Consider the following 19266-nt stretch of genomic DNA (forward strand, 5'->3'; position numbering starts at 1 on the left):
TACAGCACTGAGATTACTTTATTTTCATACAACAGCTGTAATAACTAACCCTACTCCATCAGTGCTTAAATTGATTGTGCCAATGTGTTTCTACAGGACAGCTAGAAAGCTCAGTGCATATAAGAAATGGTTTTGTTCTACAGCAATGACTCAGGGTCATCATCTTGCTAGATGCACAAGATACACAACAACATGCAACACTTGCCTGCAGCACTGTGTGATTTCTGTTTCAGAAAAGAAAACAAGGCAAAAAAGCATGGGATAAATTACATAGGAAAACTAAGACATAAGTACAGGTACTGTTAGACCCATACATTAGCCCCCACCTCTAGCCAGAACAGAGTCATGTCCCTGCCCCAAACACTTGATCATCTCCCCCTTCACACACACAGACAATCCCAGCTGAGACAAGAAACTGGCAGTCTGTGCAGAGCTGCAGTCATCTTGCCACCCTTTTAACTAAGGCAGAGATAGCCTCCAACTAGGTGTAAAGTAAGGCATCCAAACCAGCATGCAAGTGGGAAACCAGTGATGTGCTCCAGAAATGGATCTCTGGTCTAGCAGACAAAAGGTCTGTTACTGCAAACAGTCCAGCAGCAAGAGGATGAGTAGCTCTGTTAATAAAGAAGCATTTAATAAAGAAGATCATAGCAACAGCTACAATTTCTATTGCAAGATAGGACTGGTTAAACAGAGGAGGGAAACGAGTTGTTGAATTTGGCTAGAATAACAGCATTATCATAAAGGCTTCCACATTCAACTAGACTAGACAGTTGTTCTTCCTATCCACTCTTTTCCACAAAGCATCCACCTGCAGTCAAAATCTAAAGCACAAAGATGACTCAACTACGACCCACTTCATCTTTAATGCACGAGATGCTTCACAGTGCCTTCCAATCTGTCGCTGCACTTTACCCCCACAACCCTTAGGAAAGTAAAGAAATATTATAATATATCTTACTTACAGAGAGGAGACTGAGGTGTGAGTTAAGTTGTTTGAGGATTCACAGAAGATAACCATGAGACTTGGCCTTGTCATTTACTACCGCCAGCTTTACCCACCAGGCCATCATTCCTACCATACACACTACATCTGAAAGTATCGCTTTCCATAAAATGGCAGATCAAGAGCTACAGCCTCAAAACAAACAGTTTCATTTAAATACCATTTATTTTAAAAAAGTCCTACTTCAGCTGTGGAAAGCGGGTACAAGAACTCCTGGGCCATTCTACCAGATGACTGTCCAGCAGACGACGTAAACAGGCACACTTGTTGGTTCAGTTGTTTAGTTTGCAATAGCCCACTCTTTTCTGTTGGATTACTGCTATTATTTGCCAGAACACATCTAGAACAAATCCTCTTTCCACCGGGTAAATAAGCTTGACAATACCTCTTCCAAAAGCGTGATCATCATCTTTCCTTTCACAGAAGCAATTTTGACTCTTAATAGAACAAAGTCTACTTCTCGGCACTTTCCTCCAATTTATTTTTAATACAAACAGAAGTGCAAGAGAAAACCCAACAAATTAAAACTTAAACAAAATATTTCCACAGGTTCTTTTTTTCAAAGGTTCTCAAATCATCTGATGCATACCAGCATTAAATAAACTTCACTGTGCTTCTACGGAGGACACACAAGACTGAAGCACTTCCTCCTATCTTCAAGGGTGGCCCCACTGCTCTGTATGAGACAATTCCCCTTACCTGCAGGCTAAACACACAATCCCCGAAGGCCACCTTTCTTCAAGCTCCATTTCAATGCTGAAGTCCCTCCTCTTCCCTCTGCTCACCTGCCACATCACAACCTACTTTCCCTCCTAATCCACTAAAAGGCAAGCTACACCTCAACTCTGTGTGGTGAAGCTACAGCCTGTTCTCTGTCCCTCCTCCAAATTAAGAGAGACGCTTGTGAACTTCTGCCATTTTCCCCTACCTGCAACCTGTTCTGTGCAAGGCCCTGAAAGTCCCGGTCCGCCAGCAGGATCTACCAGAAGAGAGCATACATACAAGGTACTGTTACAAAAACGCCATACCACGTAGTAGCAATGTTACGACACCGCGCCGTTACTCTCCCCAACATAAGCACCAATCTTCCTGCAATCCTTTCCCATGGGTGCAGCAGTTTCACGGCGCTGTCCCCGCCCTGCAGGGCCGGGGTGGGGGCAGCAGCTCTAGGCACAGACGCTACAGCGGCTCATAGCTGGGACAGGCGGAAAACGACCCCCTGCAGCGCAGCCGGGGGGGTGTTTTTCCAGACGCCAAACGGGCAAGGCACGGAGAGAAAAGGGGATGCAACAGCCTCCTTCGGCTGGCACTGAATCCCACCCACCTTCCCCCCCAAACCGGGCCCGGAAGCAGGGCTGCTCGGGCCCTGTCCCGCAGGCCGCGCCCGCCGGCCCGAGAGCCCCCCGCCCGGGGCCGCGCCACCGCCCAGGTCCCAGCCCAGCCGGGCCCCGGGCCCTCCCCACCGCCCCAGGCCCGCGGAGGCCCGGGGGCCTGCCAGCCCCGCACGTCCCCGCCGCCACCACCGGCCACCTCGCCCTCCGCCTCGGGTCCCCGCCGCCGCCTTACCGCTGCTCGGAGGAGCTGCCGCTACCGGCTCTAGCGGGGCGGGCGCCCGGCCCCAGCTCCCTCCTGCCGGGCGGCGGCGCGGGGCTGGGCCGCAGGCGCAGCCCCAGCGCAGGGGCGGGCCGGAACGGCTGCCGAGCGGCGCTCTGCGGCCCGCCCCGCGCCGGGCCCCGTCAGGGCGGGGCGAGAAGCGCCCATCGCCCCTCTTCGCACTGGCTCGCGGGGTTTCCCTGGAAGTGGGGCCCCACTCTCCTCTGTGCCGAGGGTCTAAGAATAACCCTCAGTATTACAGAGCACCGCTGCTTTTGGGGAGGGGGGAAGTGAGGCGGTTGCCTCTGTAACTAAGCAAGGAGCAGCTCCCTCCAGCCCTCACACCTGCACCAGAGCAAGAGCTACACCCCAACAGCCTCCACCTGGGCTCCAACACAGATAAAGAGGCCTCTGTGCCTATCACACTGTGCTGGTTTAAATGAAATCCACCCAGCAACCAGGGAAGGAAGCCACGGCTTTTACTTGCTGGCCTGCAGGGCTGTAGTCACTTACAGACACCTCACCTAGCTCACACTGTGACCATTCAGTCAAATCTTAGGTACTGTTAGATGAGCTGTATCACGCCCAAGTAGAGGAAGGGCCACGCTAGCCCTGCCTTGTGCCCATTGCTGCACATCTCTCCTGCCTGTTTCTTCTCCGCACAGACTGCCTTCCAGCAGCCTGAAAGGACGCTTGGCCCCGAAGCCAACCTCATCTCACACAGCACAGTGATATCTGTCATTCAGAACTCTTACTCCAGCAGGCAGTGCCCAGAGGCAGAAGCTCATTTTCAAGATGGAAATCTCATCCTCTTAACAGTGATGTCAGCCCAGACTGCACATAGACTCAGGACTTAGAAAGGGAATGTACTTCTGCTGAAGAGGCAACTGATGCAACACCACAATATGATCAGAAATGCTAAGAACAAGAAACTGCCTTTTAAATGGTGGGTTAAGTCACTTTTTCCTGAGAAACTCCATTTATAATAAAAATCTTTCTGTTAAAACTAAGAACTACAAAAAAATAACTACTAAAAACAGTTACACTTCCCCTCATACTATTAGTTTTCAAGAACGCATTATCTTCTTGAAGCCCTTTTTAGGACTTTAGACTAGAGTAAGCCTCTTACACATTTGTCTTCCACCCTCCATCAGAATGCAGTAATACATTGTCCTATTGCACATCAAGCCAGCATCTCACTTTCAGAGAAAGTACTCCAGAAGCAATAACCAGTGGCAACAGACACCATTAATGACTGAAGAGCTGCTACTCTGTAATATATCACTAAGTATCTCAAATAGGATTGTATTTTTAAAAACAGCTCACCACATGGGTTTGTAACAGTTTTACTACTTTCATTATTAAATTACCTTTGATCCCAGTTAAACTTGCCTTTTTCCCCTCAAATAAGAGAGAACAGAACTCTATTGACACTGCAGATTTGCAAAAAATCAGAAATTTTGTTCTGCTGGCATCACCCCAAAGATAACTCCACAAGAGTCAAAATTAGATCTCTGATGATGCCATATATTTTCCTGCTTGCAATTGCCTCTGCTGCACAGCTTGCCATTTCCACTGTAGACTAGACATAGATAAAATATACAACCATATATTTTCACCCAAAGGCCTTTCATTTGTTCCAGCTCTTTTCTAATTACAGCTGGTGACGTCAATAAGACTTACAGACAGAGCAAAACACTGCAGGGATGAAGATAACTAGCCATAAACTTTGGTTGCCACTGTTCTGTGGCAACCAAAGCCAGACTGACTTAAAAATCCAGACTATCTTTACCATTCCAGGAGAGTCAATGGGAGTTCAGGGTACAAAGTAGGATCCAGCTGGGTGCAAGTCAGTCATTTTCCCTGCCATTTTCTCAATATGGTGTCATTTTAGCTTAAAACAACATAGTAATTTGTCATATACATATACAGTCTAGTTAGCTGGGAAGCTTGAAGAAAACCTGTGGAGTATCAAGCAGAAGACATTATTCAGCTCTCTCCATTACAGACCAAGTCAAAGATCACTGCTACATGATGGAGTCACATAATGCAAGGCCAATTAGAAAAAACTGTTCAGCATAAAATTCAGTGCTGGGGCAAAAGGCGGCAGAGGGCTCTCATTCATGGAGAGGCATTTCCTATCTCAGTAATTTTGATACTTGAACAGAAGGAGTCAATAGACTTGGTTTTAGGTAAGGAAAAGGAAGGCTTATTTTGGCCCTACAGCAATTAAGAATGAGCAAAGCTAAACTACAAGTACAGGCTAAACTTGGGTTATCATTTGCTTTGGTAATAATTACATAAACTCCATCCATTTCCACAAAATAATTTTATTAGATACATGAATACAAAAGATTTACAAATATATTAGTGTTTTCAATGCTGGAGTGTAGAAGTAATCTATATTTAATAAGTCACACACACATATTAGTAACTCTGTCTCCAAAATACTGCATAAAAATACTTGGATTACTACTGTGAAACTGACCTAGCAGTCTCTTTCTCTCTTTGTCAGAGAGCTTTGAATCTTCATCAATAGCTTTCAGTAGAGATAACAGCTCATCTTTTGTGGTCTTCTCTGTATTGGAGCGATACTCTCTTTCATCAAGTTTTTGGCAAAAGGTATAGCCTAAAAGGAAGCATGAGACGTTCAGCTAGTTAACACCATAGTCAACCACCCTCGAGATTCTACAGACCCATCCTTCTTTAAAGTCAAATTAGTCATTGTTACAACAAGTCTTTTTGCACTCTGTCCCTTTGATTTCTTATCTGGGTGCATGACAAGAATAAGAAGTTCAGCTTAAAAACTGTTACCTGTTATCTTACTAGGATCTTGACCTTTCTGCAAAGCCACCAGTTTATTGCTGACCATTTTATGCAGTGTCCCTGGGATCTTGAATAGAAAAAGACAGTCAAACAGTGGCTTATAAAGGTAATTCCACATAAGCATACAAGATAAAAACACATTTTCTAGCACTTACCTTTAACACATCTTTTTGGTGATCCACAAGGAACAAAATCAGGAGGTCAGTTTTCCCTCTGGATAAAGTTTTATTGTTGATAATAGCTTTAGAGAATGTTCTTTTCACAACCATCCTGTTGTCACTCTAAAGGATAATGTGAAATAATGACCAGAAGAGGATAATTAGTCTCTCCTTTCAGGAAGGGCACTGCCCTTCTAGAGTCCTTGCTTCTCCTGTAGTCACATATTTAAGCTACAAATATGTTTCTGGCCAGTATCTGGGACCTCTAGGTTTCAGTAAGTGTAAAGCAACATGTAACAGTTCACTATGCACATTTACCTCCTCCTGCAGTTTGAGCTCAGAATTATGTGCTGCAACAGCCATGAAGTACAGTAGTCTTCTGAACTCCTCCCTGACTTGGCTGTCTAGAAGTTTCAAGTAGAGTTGAACAGCTTCTAAAGATTGCTCCATCTTCCCATTCACTGGGGACAGATAAAGGTATCTATTGCCATGTTTATTTAAATAAATGTTACAGTAAAACACCTAAATTAGCCACTGAAGGTAAGTTAATCTCAAAATAGGACTGGTCAAAGAAATTCATTCTCACTAAAATTTCTCACAGGCTGATGAGAGCTGTTTCCATACAATCTGAGAACAGCCCACACCCAGGCTTTTAGCCTGATATTTAAGAAAGCTCACTTTCAATTAAGTTGAATTACAGTTCAGCCATCTTGAATGGAATGTGACATACTGAAAAAGCAAAACAGTTCTGTTTAAAAAACTGATGACATCTTGTTACGGAAAGAAAGATCTATCAAGAAATGTCCTAGATAGTTGGGCTAGCTAGATGAATTGATTGCAAATCATCTTGTAGATCTTTGCCAAGTATCAATTTAATTTGCTTTACTATGCAGAATACCCACTTTAAATGTGTGAATTATTTACATGAAGTCAGTTGCACTAGTAGCCCCCCCTTTATCATGTAGGGAGGAAGAATGGGACATAAACGCAAAATATTCCTACCAATATGGAACAAGAAGAATGATTAAGGCAGAAAAGGATGAAAAATAAGGAGAACAGGAATGAGATGACTAAAACATCAAAAGCTTTCTAAAATGCTGTCTAAACATAAAATTTAAGAAACGCACATTTCTGTGGAAAAGAGGAGAGTTATGAATGGGATACAAAGCATCCACACAGCTTTAACTTTAGATCTTATAGCCCAAATACTTAATATTAGGCCATATTTATACTTAATTTCACATAGATATTTAATTTTCAGGGATACCTACTGCTACCAAATTATAGCACTCCAGTTTCACAGCCATTCTACAGACATGAACACACACACTACAGAACAACATGTAGTCAGGACCAAAATTTTAAAGCACAGTATTCATGACTAGAAATTAAAAAAAACCCTTGAAGACAACCTTTAAGCTTGGATGCTGTAGTAAATACTCAGTTTGTCAGTACATATCTCTCATAAGCTTAGGAACACAGCTTTATTTTACTTACCTAATAGTTCTGCAATTCCTGAATGAATTTCAGATGCATGGCTTAACAGTGGCTCCTTTTTTTGGCCATAGTATCTACCAATACTTTCAAAGAGCAGTAGTTTCCATGTGTCAGCTTTATCTGGCCGATCAGGCAAGTTTCTGCTAATATCTACCACCATATGATCCGGAAGATATTCCAAGCAATCTATTGCTGCTGAGAGCCATTCGTCTGTCCTAAAAGACAGAGTGGTTTAACTTTGTAGCACTACTTACTGATGCTTTTCAGAGCTGGTTGCATTGTTTTTCCAGAGAAAGTAAGTAGACTGGTTTCTCAATCACAGTGAAAACTGCATGTGTAGGTACTTAAATACATTAGAAATTGACATACACACACAAAAGAGAGACACTTTTTCTGACTCACTCAGGTAGATCATAGCCACCTACATCTTTGTTATGTATTTAATCAAGACAAAGAATTAGTAAGCAACACAGGTGAACACTCACAAGCAGTTAAGCCTGAAGTTAGCAATGTCCTCTACTGTTAGACAAGGACATAATTACTGCTAAACAAACAGAAACCTGAACCTTGATCCGATTCACATTGGTGAAAGTTTTTTAGACTATGCTTTTTGACTACATATATATAGTTTCAGGCTCAGTGTTCTTAGCTTTTTTAATATAGTAGGAGAAACTAAACTATTCCCTCACGTAATTTTTTATGGAAAAAGTTTCAAGATGATAGCAAAATGCTCTATTCTTACCTCAATACAGCAAACCATTTCCTTTCTGAATACTATAAAATACTATCATTGTATTCAAAAACTCTTCCAGTGTTCAGCAGAAATTGTTTCAGCTACTTCTGATTTAGAGATTAGCAATTGATCAAGTCTAGCAGGGAGAAAAGTGCCTACTCACTTCCTTTCTGCAGTACTGGAGACTACTGCATTCCTACCCAAAGATCAACTGTGCTTTACATTCCTATGAATGCAGAAAGTTTTTCAAAGTTGCAGAGGTGAGCGATGAATACTTACTGTGAGTCACTGAAAGCCTTGAGAATCTCTCTGTCTAGGTAGTTACTTGTGATAACATATCCAGTTCCCTTCCTTGGTTGTGGAAGCTGAGGTCTGATGTCTTGGTGCTCAAGTAAAGACTCAAGGAGCGGAAGGTCTACAAGCTGCAGCAGACGAGCAATTGTTTGTTCTTGCCATACTTCATTAATAACTGGGAAGGGTGCAATACACAAAGCACAGGGAGGTTCAGCATGTGCCAAAAAGGGAGATTATAAAAAAGACAAGTCTTTGTCCCATCAGTCCTAACCCAACAGATTAATTTTACCAAAATAAAGATCTACAGTAGCAGACAGCGTGGCCCTTATCAGCTTTAAGTGCATTTTATCACTGCAAAAGTAAAGAATTAGCCATTTATTTAGTTAACTAGAAGTGTGGGAGAACCGCTTTTGGATAAGTCCGAAGTGCCTTACATTCTTTGTGCTCTAATTTGCAAGCAATCTTTGTTCTAGATAAGGGATTTTAAAAAAAGTGTAACAGTGACACTATCCCTATCACAGCTTCCACAATTATGATCTGGCTCAAGTTTTGAGAGTTTCTAGGATGCATGAGCATGTTTAACCAAAGGAAAAAGCACATTAGGTCATAGTTTAGTCTGAGAGAGAAGGCATGAATTGTCAGGAACAGTTTCACACAATACTGAAGGAGCACCGGACAGTGCAGATACACAGTGAAAAAGCTAGGGAAGAGTAGCTAACAGTAGACTATTGGCCATGATTAAGTCAAGCATGGAAGTAGTGCAGGTAATTCAATAATATGAAGAACATTCCTGACTCAAGTCAAGCCCTACACAATTGTGTATTCTTTTCCACAAAATTCAATACCAATTTATTTCGACTAGAGATAATGGGCCTGTCTGATGAAATAAAAAGGTAAATTTGCTTTTTGCTACAAATATAATTTGCCTTTGTTATGACATGGTGTTCAAAACAGAATACTGAGAGTCAGTTTGACTCTCTTTCCAATCTGACAGGCATAAGCCTTTCCAGTCCTACACTTACTGTCTTCTTTCTCCCACCAACAAATGACTGAGACATTATTTGTCTTACCTCGACGGGACAAACTATTCGAGATGTTTACTTGAGGGGTATTTGCAGGCTTCAAACTAAGGTTTTCCCAGAGATCTTCCAAGCTTTCTGGTTTGACAGGAGTGGAGTGAAACAACATGCTCTTCTCATGTCTGAGATTAAGAAACAGTTTAAATATGCATTTATATCCATATATATGGATAACCAAACATATCATGTAACATATAGATATGGATAACTGTCTGAGATTAAAAAATGTTTTCTTGATATAAATATTTACATAATCTTCTCACCCTCTCTCCCCCACCTGAGATGTTCTCTGTCCAAGTTGCACAGGAGCACGTATGATACCTTGGAGAATTATTTGCATGCAACAGTTGCACACATAGTGCATGGTTCCTCTCTTGGAACTCATCACAGCTGGCCTCAGCAAACTACCTCAATTACCACAGAAAAAAAATTCTAAGAAAAGGAAATGATTAAGTAAGGGAAATTATTTAAAAAAAACAAAAGACAACAAAACACAAACAAAATTCCCCCCTCAAACCTCCAGAGTTTTATGACATTATTCCTCATGGTGAAGTGAGGACAAAAATTAATAGCTGTTCTTGAAAAACCTAGAAGGTTGTTGCTCCATAGCAACACCATTCCTAAAGTTATGTGCCTTGTTCATGCCATCAGCTAATGGAAGACTTCAGAAAGCTGTCACCCACTTCTGTATTAGCTGGTTCTTCTCATAACTGCTTTCATATGCTGTTGAGTAGATGGCATAACAACTCCAGCCACAAAATTAGTATTTCTCCAAGCATATTTGTTTAATTTCAATACCTTCTTTGTTTTAGGGCACTGCAAAATATTTTTATGTCCACTATCTTTGCTATGTATGTGACAAGCTGTATGTATAAACAGATCTGTCCCTTTCACTAAATGAAGAAATGTAATCCAATGGATCTATGCCCTGCCCAGAAGAAAAACACCTTCATTCTACACTGATAGAACATGAATAACTTTAACCTTGTTTCATGACTGTTTGTCCAATATATTTTAAGTCTTGCTTTCACAGCCCTTGCGATTAATGTATTTTTAAATATCACATTTCATTAAAGTGGGGTTTATTTCTCACAAATCCTCCCCTTTCCAAATAAAGACTTGGGGCAGTTTGCTTTAGCACAGAACAGAGGTAGCTGGGGCTCGGGGCGGGGGGGGGAAGCAGGACCAAGGAACTATCAATTTTTAATCTCTGCTTCTAGAATTTTCTGATCAGTTTGGTTGATGCACTGAAGTTCACATTTGCTACTGTCATTAACACAATCACATAAGGTGGTGGGTTTTTTTAGGTCAATACTATTTCCAATTTTCAAAAGTGCTAAAACTATTGCAATAACTACATGAATGTAGTTTTTTTGTAAGAATATGTCGGAAGATGTTCAGAGATGAACACTTGACAAAAATTGTATAAGGGAAGTGATTTGGCAAAGTGTCATCTACATAGCTATGTGTTCTGTTTTATGATGGTTTAGTTAGTTCTTTGCCCACTCCTAAAGAGACAGGGGAAACAAAACCTCACAAATGTACTTCCCTCTGGTTCCATGATGGCATGCAATAGCATAACAGCCTGCTACCTAGCCTAGGAACAAGTCATATGCACACAAAGAAACAGCTGAAAACATTTCAAAAAGCTAAATTTGAAGTGTACCGAAGCTAAGATAATGAAAGAAGAAAGCAATTTTTACCTTTTTTTCCTTAAAAACTGGATGGATTACTGGCTTATGCCGGAGCTAGGTGCACAGTGACTAAAGGTTGTTCCATTGCAGTAGCCTGATGCACCTGAATACCAGCTGGTTATATCAGTTTAGAGCCCAACAGATCAGTATCTGTAACGCACTTAATTTCTACCCTGCTACCCCCCCTCCCCCTAGGCAATGTGGTTACAGACACAGAAAACAAGTAACTATGCAAGCTGAGTGATTTACTTGCTTCAATTTGCCATTTCCTACCTATCTTCCACCCACAAACATCTGTATAGCATCTACTTCCCACCCCAAGGTCCTGTAACTGTACAGCAGCTTTCCTTTCTCTCCCCCAGAATACGTAACATTTTTCTGTTGTAAAAAATTCCTCATCTTCACATTCCATGTACTAACCTTTGTGGTGTGCACTGCTGGTAATCTTTATCAAGTTCCGTTTGGTTTGAGACATTTGTGAATCTGTAGAGGCTACTGCTACTGTCTTCAAATACAGACCGCTTGTCTTTTCCAAAGACCCTAGTTGAAACAGCCTCAAATACTTTGTAATCCATCAGCGCTTGACATACACGCACTATTTTAGCACGGGAAATATCAACATCCCCAAAATACTTGTTCTGTAGAAGATGGGCAAAGACAACATCCACTGCATCTGAACCAATAAAACAGTCATTATAACACTTCAGGTTCTGGCGACGCTTTTTCACTTCCACTTGAGTTTGAAGTGCATTGATAATGCTGCTCCAGACATATGTTGCTCCAAATGGTTTCTGTGCCAAGCTAAAGCCTAGGAACAGAGAAAGCATAAAGCTTGAATTCATGCTGCAATTAGAAAAGAACTGGATTTAAAAATCTTTGATATTTCCAGTTTGGCTTGGGTTGCTCATGTATTAACATTTTGTTACTTTTTTAGCAGTCTGTCTGCATTGTACCAGTGTCTCTCTCTGCTGGTTACTCTCATTACATTAGCCTGAAGTTTTGCAAGCTGGAGCTCCTAACTTTTTCAGCCTGTCAAAGTGACACTATCCTTTTGCATGCTCTTCCATCACCTAATGGTTACACTTGCAGAACCTCCTCCTAAGCACATGTCCCCACAACCAAAAGCAGCTGTATGTACTTGTAACTCCTCAGTTCCTCTACTAATACTGACAAAACCGTACAGCTGGGCAGGGGAAGAGGGAAGCAAGGGTGAAGAGAGACATCAGGACCTTGCTTCCTACAGTACCGTGCATACACACAAGCTACCTAGCATCAGTGCTTCGCATATCACTAAAAGATCAAGAATTCTCTTGAGACACCACTCACTCGACACTTAACCCACAGAACAGCCTTCTGCCACCACAGCTCCAACTGAGACTTAAGCTCTGTGTACTCAACGCCACCTCCTTGAGCCAACCAGTCTTCCCTCCCCCAATAAAACCACCAAACTATTACTCATTTACTAATCTGATTAAGAATAGCATGCTAGCAACAGTTTGACCAGAGGCTAGACTCAGCCTCCACAAGGACTTAAAAATACAGAATAAACTTTAAAAGTTTGCAGATGGCACCTAACTGGGAAGAGCTGCAGCCACCAGAGAGTCTAGAATTAGAATGTATGTTTCTCAGTAAATGAGATTAATAATTTATTAAGACAGAAAGCAGAGGAAGAGGAGAGAAATCAAAAGCTGAAGGACAAAATACGGAATGAGGAGTTGGCAGTGATCCTACAGAAAGCCATCTGGGGTTATGACAGACCTCAAACCAAATGAATTAACAGTGTGATGCAGTGTTTAAAAAAAAAAAAAAACAAAACACAACATGCAACTCATTCTGGAACATATTACCATGAACATTTTCCACAGAGACGCAGGAGGTATTTTTTCTGTTCAGTCTGAAGTGGCATTAGAGAATTGTATTCCAATTTTAGGCACCAGAATTTCCAACTGATCTCCATCTGCCAGAGCACCCAGAAATCAGCAAATTGGCAGGAAGAGAGGGGGTGGGGAGAAAGTTAGGGGGGCAGTAAAGATTTTTAAAAAAAGAAGAAAAGCAGGGAACACAATAGCGTTTGAACACACCAACACTATTGTAAAGGACAGCAATGGTTATCTTCAGAGCCATTATCAAATAAACACCAGCTTTCTAAAGAGATTTGTGTCAGGAAAAGAAAGGCTTTTTAATACAAGACATTGAACTAGACTAGGTAGAAGCCTTACAGAACCTCCAGTTTCCAAAGCTTTAAAAATACAAGCCGGACAAAGCACATGATGGCTGATGCTTTAAGCTGACTGCAACTTCAGGTAGGCAGAACAAACAAAACAGAACACACAACTTCATTACAACCCTGCGTTTTGATAGCTGACTAGCCTGTTTGGAAGGAAGAAAAACAAACCCAACACCACCAAACATACACCAACGCTAGTTTCTGTTGCTAAAATAAGCATCAACATACACTATCTGCAATAATTCTACTATTAACCACTGCTTTACCACCTCTTCCTTCTACCACCACCCCCAATCTTTTAGGGGGGAAGTGGCATTAAGTATTAGGGTTACAAGGGTTTACAAAGTTAAGGTGCTCGAGGTAGGGAAAAAAGCAGAAGTTGTTCTCAACAAGCGACCTTTAGCCCCTCACGTTGCATTAACGAGCCACCTGCGTTTTAAGTTGCTTTCAGGGCTTTTCAAGCTGCTTTCAGGACGGCTGCTCGAGGCTCCCTGTCGCTTACCGCCGCCCGCAGCCCCACGGGCACTTGACCGGCACCGCGCTCGCACCACCGCCCAGCCACCAGCCCCCGGCCCGGGCTGCCGCACGTTACCGAAGCTCGGCCACCGAGCTCGGCGAGGGGCGGTGGCGGGGCAGGCGCGACGCCCGGACGGGGCCTCCCGAACGGAAACGCCTCCCTACACCGGCGGCGGCGGAGGAGAGCGGCCAACTTTTGAACCCCGCTGAAGCCGGGAACGGCGCCGTCACAGCGCTCCCAACGGGCAGCGGCCAGGCGCCCAGCGGGACAGCTCCAACTCCCTGAGCCCGCACCGGGGCAGACCCGCCTCACCTCACCTGCCCCCACCAGAGCCCGGGCTGAGAGCACCCCACTCCCCCCCCCAGCCCCGCTCAGCCGCCACCACCCTGCGTCCCGTACCCGGCGGCCTAGCGGCAGGACTGCAGGCAGCGCTGAGGCTCAAAACCGCCGCCTTCTCCCGCACCGTGGCCATGACCGACGACAGCTCCACACACCGCCGCGCCGTGCCCGCGGGGAGATGTAGCCCGTCGAGGGGCGGGGTCGCCGCGCCCGCGCCCACCCCCATTGGTCGGGCCGAGGCCCGGGGGGCGGGGCGCGCGCGGCGGCGGCAGTTGAACGGTTGCCCGCGTGCCGCCGGCCTGCTGCGTGCCTGCCGCGAGGCGGGAGCGCCTCAGGGCCGCGGAGACGGCGGCTCGCGCGGCGCTGAAGTGACATCCAGCCCCGCCGCCCTTCTGAGGGCCTGCGATGGCAGAAAGCGCAGCGAGAGCCCGCCTGGGCACCCCGGCCCGGAGCTGCCTCCCGGCCCACCCGCCAAGCGGGCAGAGCCTGGCCCGGGGCCGGGCGGATTTAGATTTCTTTTTGTAAATGCGAACACCAGCACGATCGATAAACGGTGACTGCCTTCGGCGGAGAGGGGAGAAAACGCAGCAAAGAGTCTGCGCTTACCAGCATTATGGTTCTGGTGCGAGAGCGTACCGCTGCTCTCAGCTGGCTAACAGCACCAGCCGCACCGACCCACCAGAGCTGTAAAACCCCTGGTGCTTCCTACAGCAATACAAATGCTACCCTGTATTCCTAGCATGGGATATATAACCCTGTTGCTAGAGCACAGAATGCAAATTTTGCCCTGTATTTACTGCGTAATTAAAAAAAATAAACCGGTCAGCTCTAGTTCTTTAAGTTAACCTGAGAATAGACCTTGTACATGACCGTGGACGAACAACTGACAGTGCTCTTGCTTGTTACCATGGCTTGGACAAACACATATGGTTGAAATTTCCCTCTGATGTCTTATATGAGCTGTTTATTATAGCAGTAGGCATTTTTTATTAGAATGAAATAATAAATTCACTTTCAGGGTAATAAAATTTTTTTCTACTGTCTGCAGGAAAATGCTGCGAGATCCAACATAATTTTCTAAGTCTGGAGTATTTGGATGATTCTTACTTAATGAAGGTATATTAGAACAACATAAAATTCAATCATATTTTTTTGACTGATTTCAATAGGAGCAGATACAAAGCCAAACCGATCTCCGTGCTATGAGAACACAAAAGTATATAATGCATGTTAAAGACCAAATAATATAGATATTAGAAGTGATACAAAATTTCGTTTTGAGTGCTGAGATGATTGGACTGTTGACAACTGGTTTCATGAAACAAAAGCCCCTGTGAAACTTTAGCCTGTTCTACAATGAGTTCTGTGCAAGCAGGTGTAAAGTGCAGGACATCTGCTATTCACTGAAGCTCAAGACAGCCTTCTGTTATCCTTACTTGTCACGCTTAAAGGTAGGGCACTGTAAGTTTGTTCATCATATATAAATGAATAAACAATGAACTTCATTATAAGCTGTGAAAAATTGGATACAGGGAACTAGATACCACAAACTTAAGGCAAACAAACATTTCTTCATGTTTCACTGACAGAGCAGTGAAGTATTTAATAATGGAGTTCTAAGAGTGGAAGTTCTTGTTCAGGTTTTTCAGACAGAGAAGCCCAAAGTCTCTGGGCTTAAGCTCAGAGAAAAAGGAATCTATTCAATTGGAGCAAAATGCTAGCCTTTGGAAATGACAGTTCATATTGTTTTTCAACAACAGGAAGTGACAAACAGAGATCTCTTTCTTGGGGGAAGAAGGGAAGATGTTAAAAAAAAAAGTTCTGACTCCCAGGTGTCTCTTTTGACAGTTGCCATTAAGAACCTAATAAAAAAAAAATATAATGCACAGGTCATTAGGGATTTCCACGATATATTATTTTGTTATTCCCTACTTTTCAAATAGTTTGACGCTAGAGTTTTTTGATGCATTGCCAAAATATACTAACTGCAAATCAGTAAATGACTGAGTTAATTTTAAAAAATAATTTATTTTTGCATAGTTGTTGAAATAAAGTGATGCAGTCAATCATTCTGCAATGGTTCAAGATAATTTTGAGAAAATATAGAACTACAAACATTTTCAAATAGGAGGTGTACCAGTTAATGAGAGTATTGCACCTTATATCAGAGAACAATTTGTCAAAATACTGCTTGCAGAGAATAGAGTGAACTAATGCACTGTGAGCTGCTAATCTAGAGGGTTTTAAGATTTTTATTCTTGCATTTTATTACTAGGTGATCAGCAGTCTACCCCGGGTTTCTGCCTTTGCCTCCATCTTTCCCCACAGTGCCAACAGCCATAACACACCAGTTTGTCCATAGGCAGATGGCAGCTGGTCAGCCAGTCGGTGTTGAACAGTATCTGGTACCAAAGGATGTTAAAAAATGCTTTACAACTTTTAGTATTTCTTACAATAACATCATTATACAATGCTTTCTTAAAGCATATATATTTTATGTAATTATTAATACTGCATTATCAATTTATTTATTTTCATTTTAATATAGCCACTTTAAAGAATGCAATCTCTTGCAGCCAGTACGGTTGTTCTTAGCTGGTGTAATTCCTTAGACTGCAGTGGAAAGATCTCAGGATGCAAGTGCAACACGCTGTATTTGGATTCACCTTCCACAGCGTTTTCCCCAAATCAACCTCCGTCAAGTTGAACACAGGACGTACAAGAGAACACAAGTCACAAAGGCATAATTAACATTAATTCATTCGTCAAATCACTTAGGACCACCTTAGTGGCATTCCTACACGCACATGGAACAGTAATCTTGCTCCCAAAGCAGTTCCACTGAAAAATATGGGACTACCTAGAGAGACAGACGCTACTATAGGTAAATATATCAAAACCTGCTCTGTAGGGAACAGATCTGCAAGGCAGACTATAAACAGCACCGGTGAAGGAAGTTGACGATACAGAAAGCTTTACTGTTGGCTCTCTATCTAATCATGTTATGTGAAGTTACACAGAAAAACAATTTTGTGATCTAGTTATGATGACTAAAAATGTATTTTTAACAAATTATGCAACCAAGTCCTAATTTGTACAGTTGTGTCAGATTCTTTGAAACTATTACAAGGAACTTCTACAGTAAGGAACAGCAAAAGAAAAATCTATTTTGATTTATTTCCAGCTCAACTAGAAATGCTCCTACCAACTACAATAGGATCAAGAGAGTGGCCTATGTTTTCAAGAATTTACAAACTTAAGATTTCAAGAATTTCTGTGAGTCTCATGTAAGAACTGTAGGGTTTAATTAGAAGCATACAGCAGAAACAGAGTATTCAAATTCAACAGCCACAATTTCAGGCATGTCTGCTGCTTAGGATCTGATTAGCTTACTCATGTCAATTAAGTGTTTGCTTGAGGATAAAGATGATGATAAAGACCCACATTCAAGTCTTCTCTGATTACGGGTAAAGAGAAGGCAAAATGGAAACTTGTATCATCACAAAGTGAGAAACTGATGAATACCTTCACATAAAGTGCTGTCTAGCTTTTTCCATAATTAACTTGGAAGCTGGACAGCCAACTGGTAATTGCCACGTATTCTGGGCACAGATGAAGAAGATACAATTGAATCCAAGACCTCACAAAGTAAAACGTGACTGTGTGATTAAGTCTTTCAGTATCATTATTGAAAAAACAAAAGTTGGAGGATGTGCTGCCTAAAAAAGATGGAAGCATATTAACAGAACATATGGGGTGCTGCTGTTTTATTTATAGCAGATCAAGTGATTGATATATACATAACAATGTTATGTATTCTTGAAAGAAACAAAGGAAAAAGGCTGTTTCGATTCCAAAAGTTTTAGAAAAACTGAAAGGACCCCAAACCTGGAAAATAAAATGTTCTAAAACCAAGGAAACTTCAATGTCCCAACTATTATTCACATTTTAAGTGCCAAAAAAATACTGATTTGTCACTGAAAATTGACTACAAAATAGAGGCATTCTTGTAGAAGAACACTATGCAGTTTCTTATTTTTGAAAGAATTTAGAATGCACTTTTCTGAAGGATTAACATAGACTTTGCATTTCAAATGCTGATGTTACATCTCAAACACATAAGACTATAGAAGGCTATCTCTCTTATAACAAACTTTTTTCTTTAGATTTCAAAGGTCTTCCCGTAACAATAAAAGCTTTAAAGATTAAGTATATGTCAACACAGCTTAAATTTTTATATACATACAATTTTATTACCATAATCACAAGTATCTATTGAACCCAATTTTTACGTCTGTTTCTGAAAAAGCATACCAATTAATAATTACCATAAAAATTCAGAAAAATATTCCAGTTATTTAGAACAGTTACTCTTTTGTTTTTTCCCCACTTAAATATCAACAATGCCTGTATTCACTGCAGTGCTGAAGTTGATGAAAGGAGAACATTTTAAGCAGTAACCCTTAAAATGTTGCTCCATTCCATTCAGAAATGATGAGACAAATGAAATTTTGACATACGGTAAACCGTCACATGAAGATGCTCATGTAAAGGGAAAATCAACAGCTTCAGTTACAGAAATTACTATTTTTTAAGTCACAGTTAGCATAACATTATCAAATCCCCTCTATTTCATTGCATAAAGATACAAAGTCCAGTACATGTTTTTTTAATACTGAAACTGTCCTATAAAAATCAGAAAACTTTCTCTTCACTGTTATTAATCTCAATTTTAAGAAAATGAACAGCTATTCATACAATATTGGATTGCAAAAGGCTATTTGATATGCTAGACAGATATGAAGGAAGCTGAACGAACTCCCGCAGCGAATCTGCCTTATTACTAAGTAACATGTTCTGCTATTTGTACTAAAAAGCACGAGAGGTTTGCCTGGGGCTGAACTCCACAGGTTAGAGAGGACTGACACTCTCCCTTACGACGCGGAGGAGGTTATTCACAAATTCACTCTGCTTAGTCCCAATTTCCCATCTACACGTCAATTAAAAAAGATCAGGTGGTGGTAGGTTCTGTGGGATACAGTCATGCCATCCTGCAACATTCAACCCATGGTGCCAATCACATCTGCCCCAGCACAAAGAGTCTACTTGCAGGCGCGCTCTTGCTTGGTTAAGGGTACGATTTATTCCCAAAGCACAAACTTCAGTATTTTATACTGATGTGAGATCTGTTGGGATTCCATCCTTGCATTTTTGAAGAGACTGGAACAATAAACAAGTTCCCAGGACAGAAGCTTCTGGATGACTGACTCTTTGAATCGACAAAGGGTGCATTGTTCAGGAGC

General features: G+C 42.0%; 1 protein-coding gene across 1 annotated transcript; it reads right to left on the bottom strand.

The window, feature by feature from the left end:
* Nucleotides 1-5013: 5013 nt before the first annotated feature.
* Nucleotides 5014-14096, bottom strand: DEPDC7 (DEP domain containing 7; the record flags this gene model as incomplete). Its single annotated transcript, XM_081999982.1, has 9 exons — nucleotides 5014-5228; nucleotides 5414-5492; nucleotides 5581-5706; nucleotides 5902-6044; nucleotides 7081-7295; nucleotides 8093-8282; nucleotides 9178-9308; nucleotides 11301-11688; nucleotides 14024-14096. 9 exons carry the CDS (start codon nucleotides 14094-14096, stop codon nucleotides 5014-5016), a joined length of 1560 nt encoding a protein of 519 aa, XP_081856108.1.
* Between the last annotated feature and the right edge of the window lie 5170 nt (nucleotides 14097-19266).

The sequence above is a fragment of the Phaethon aethereus genome, assembly GCF_964289735.1.
Source record: "Phaethon aethereus genome assembly, chromosome: 5".
NCBI classification, from domain to species: Eukaryota; Metazoa; Chordata; class Aves; order Phaethontiformes; family Phaethontidae; genus Phaethon; species Phaethon aethereus.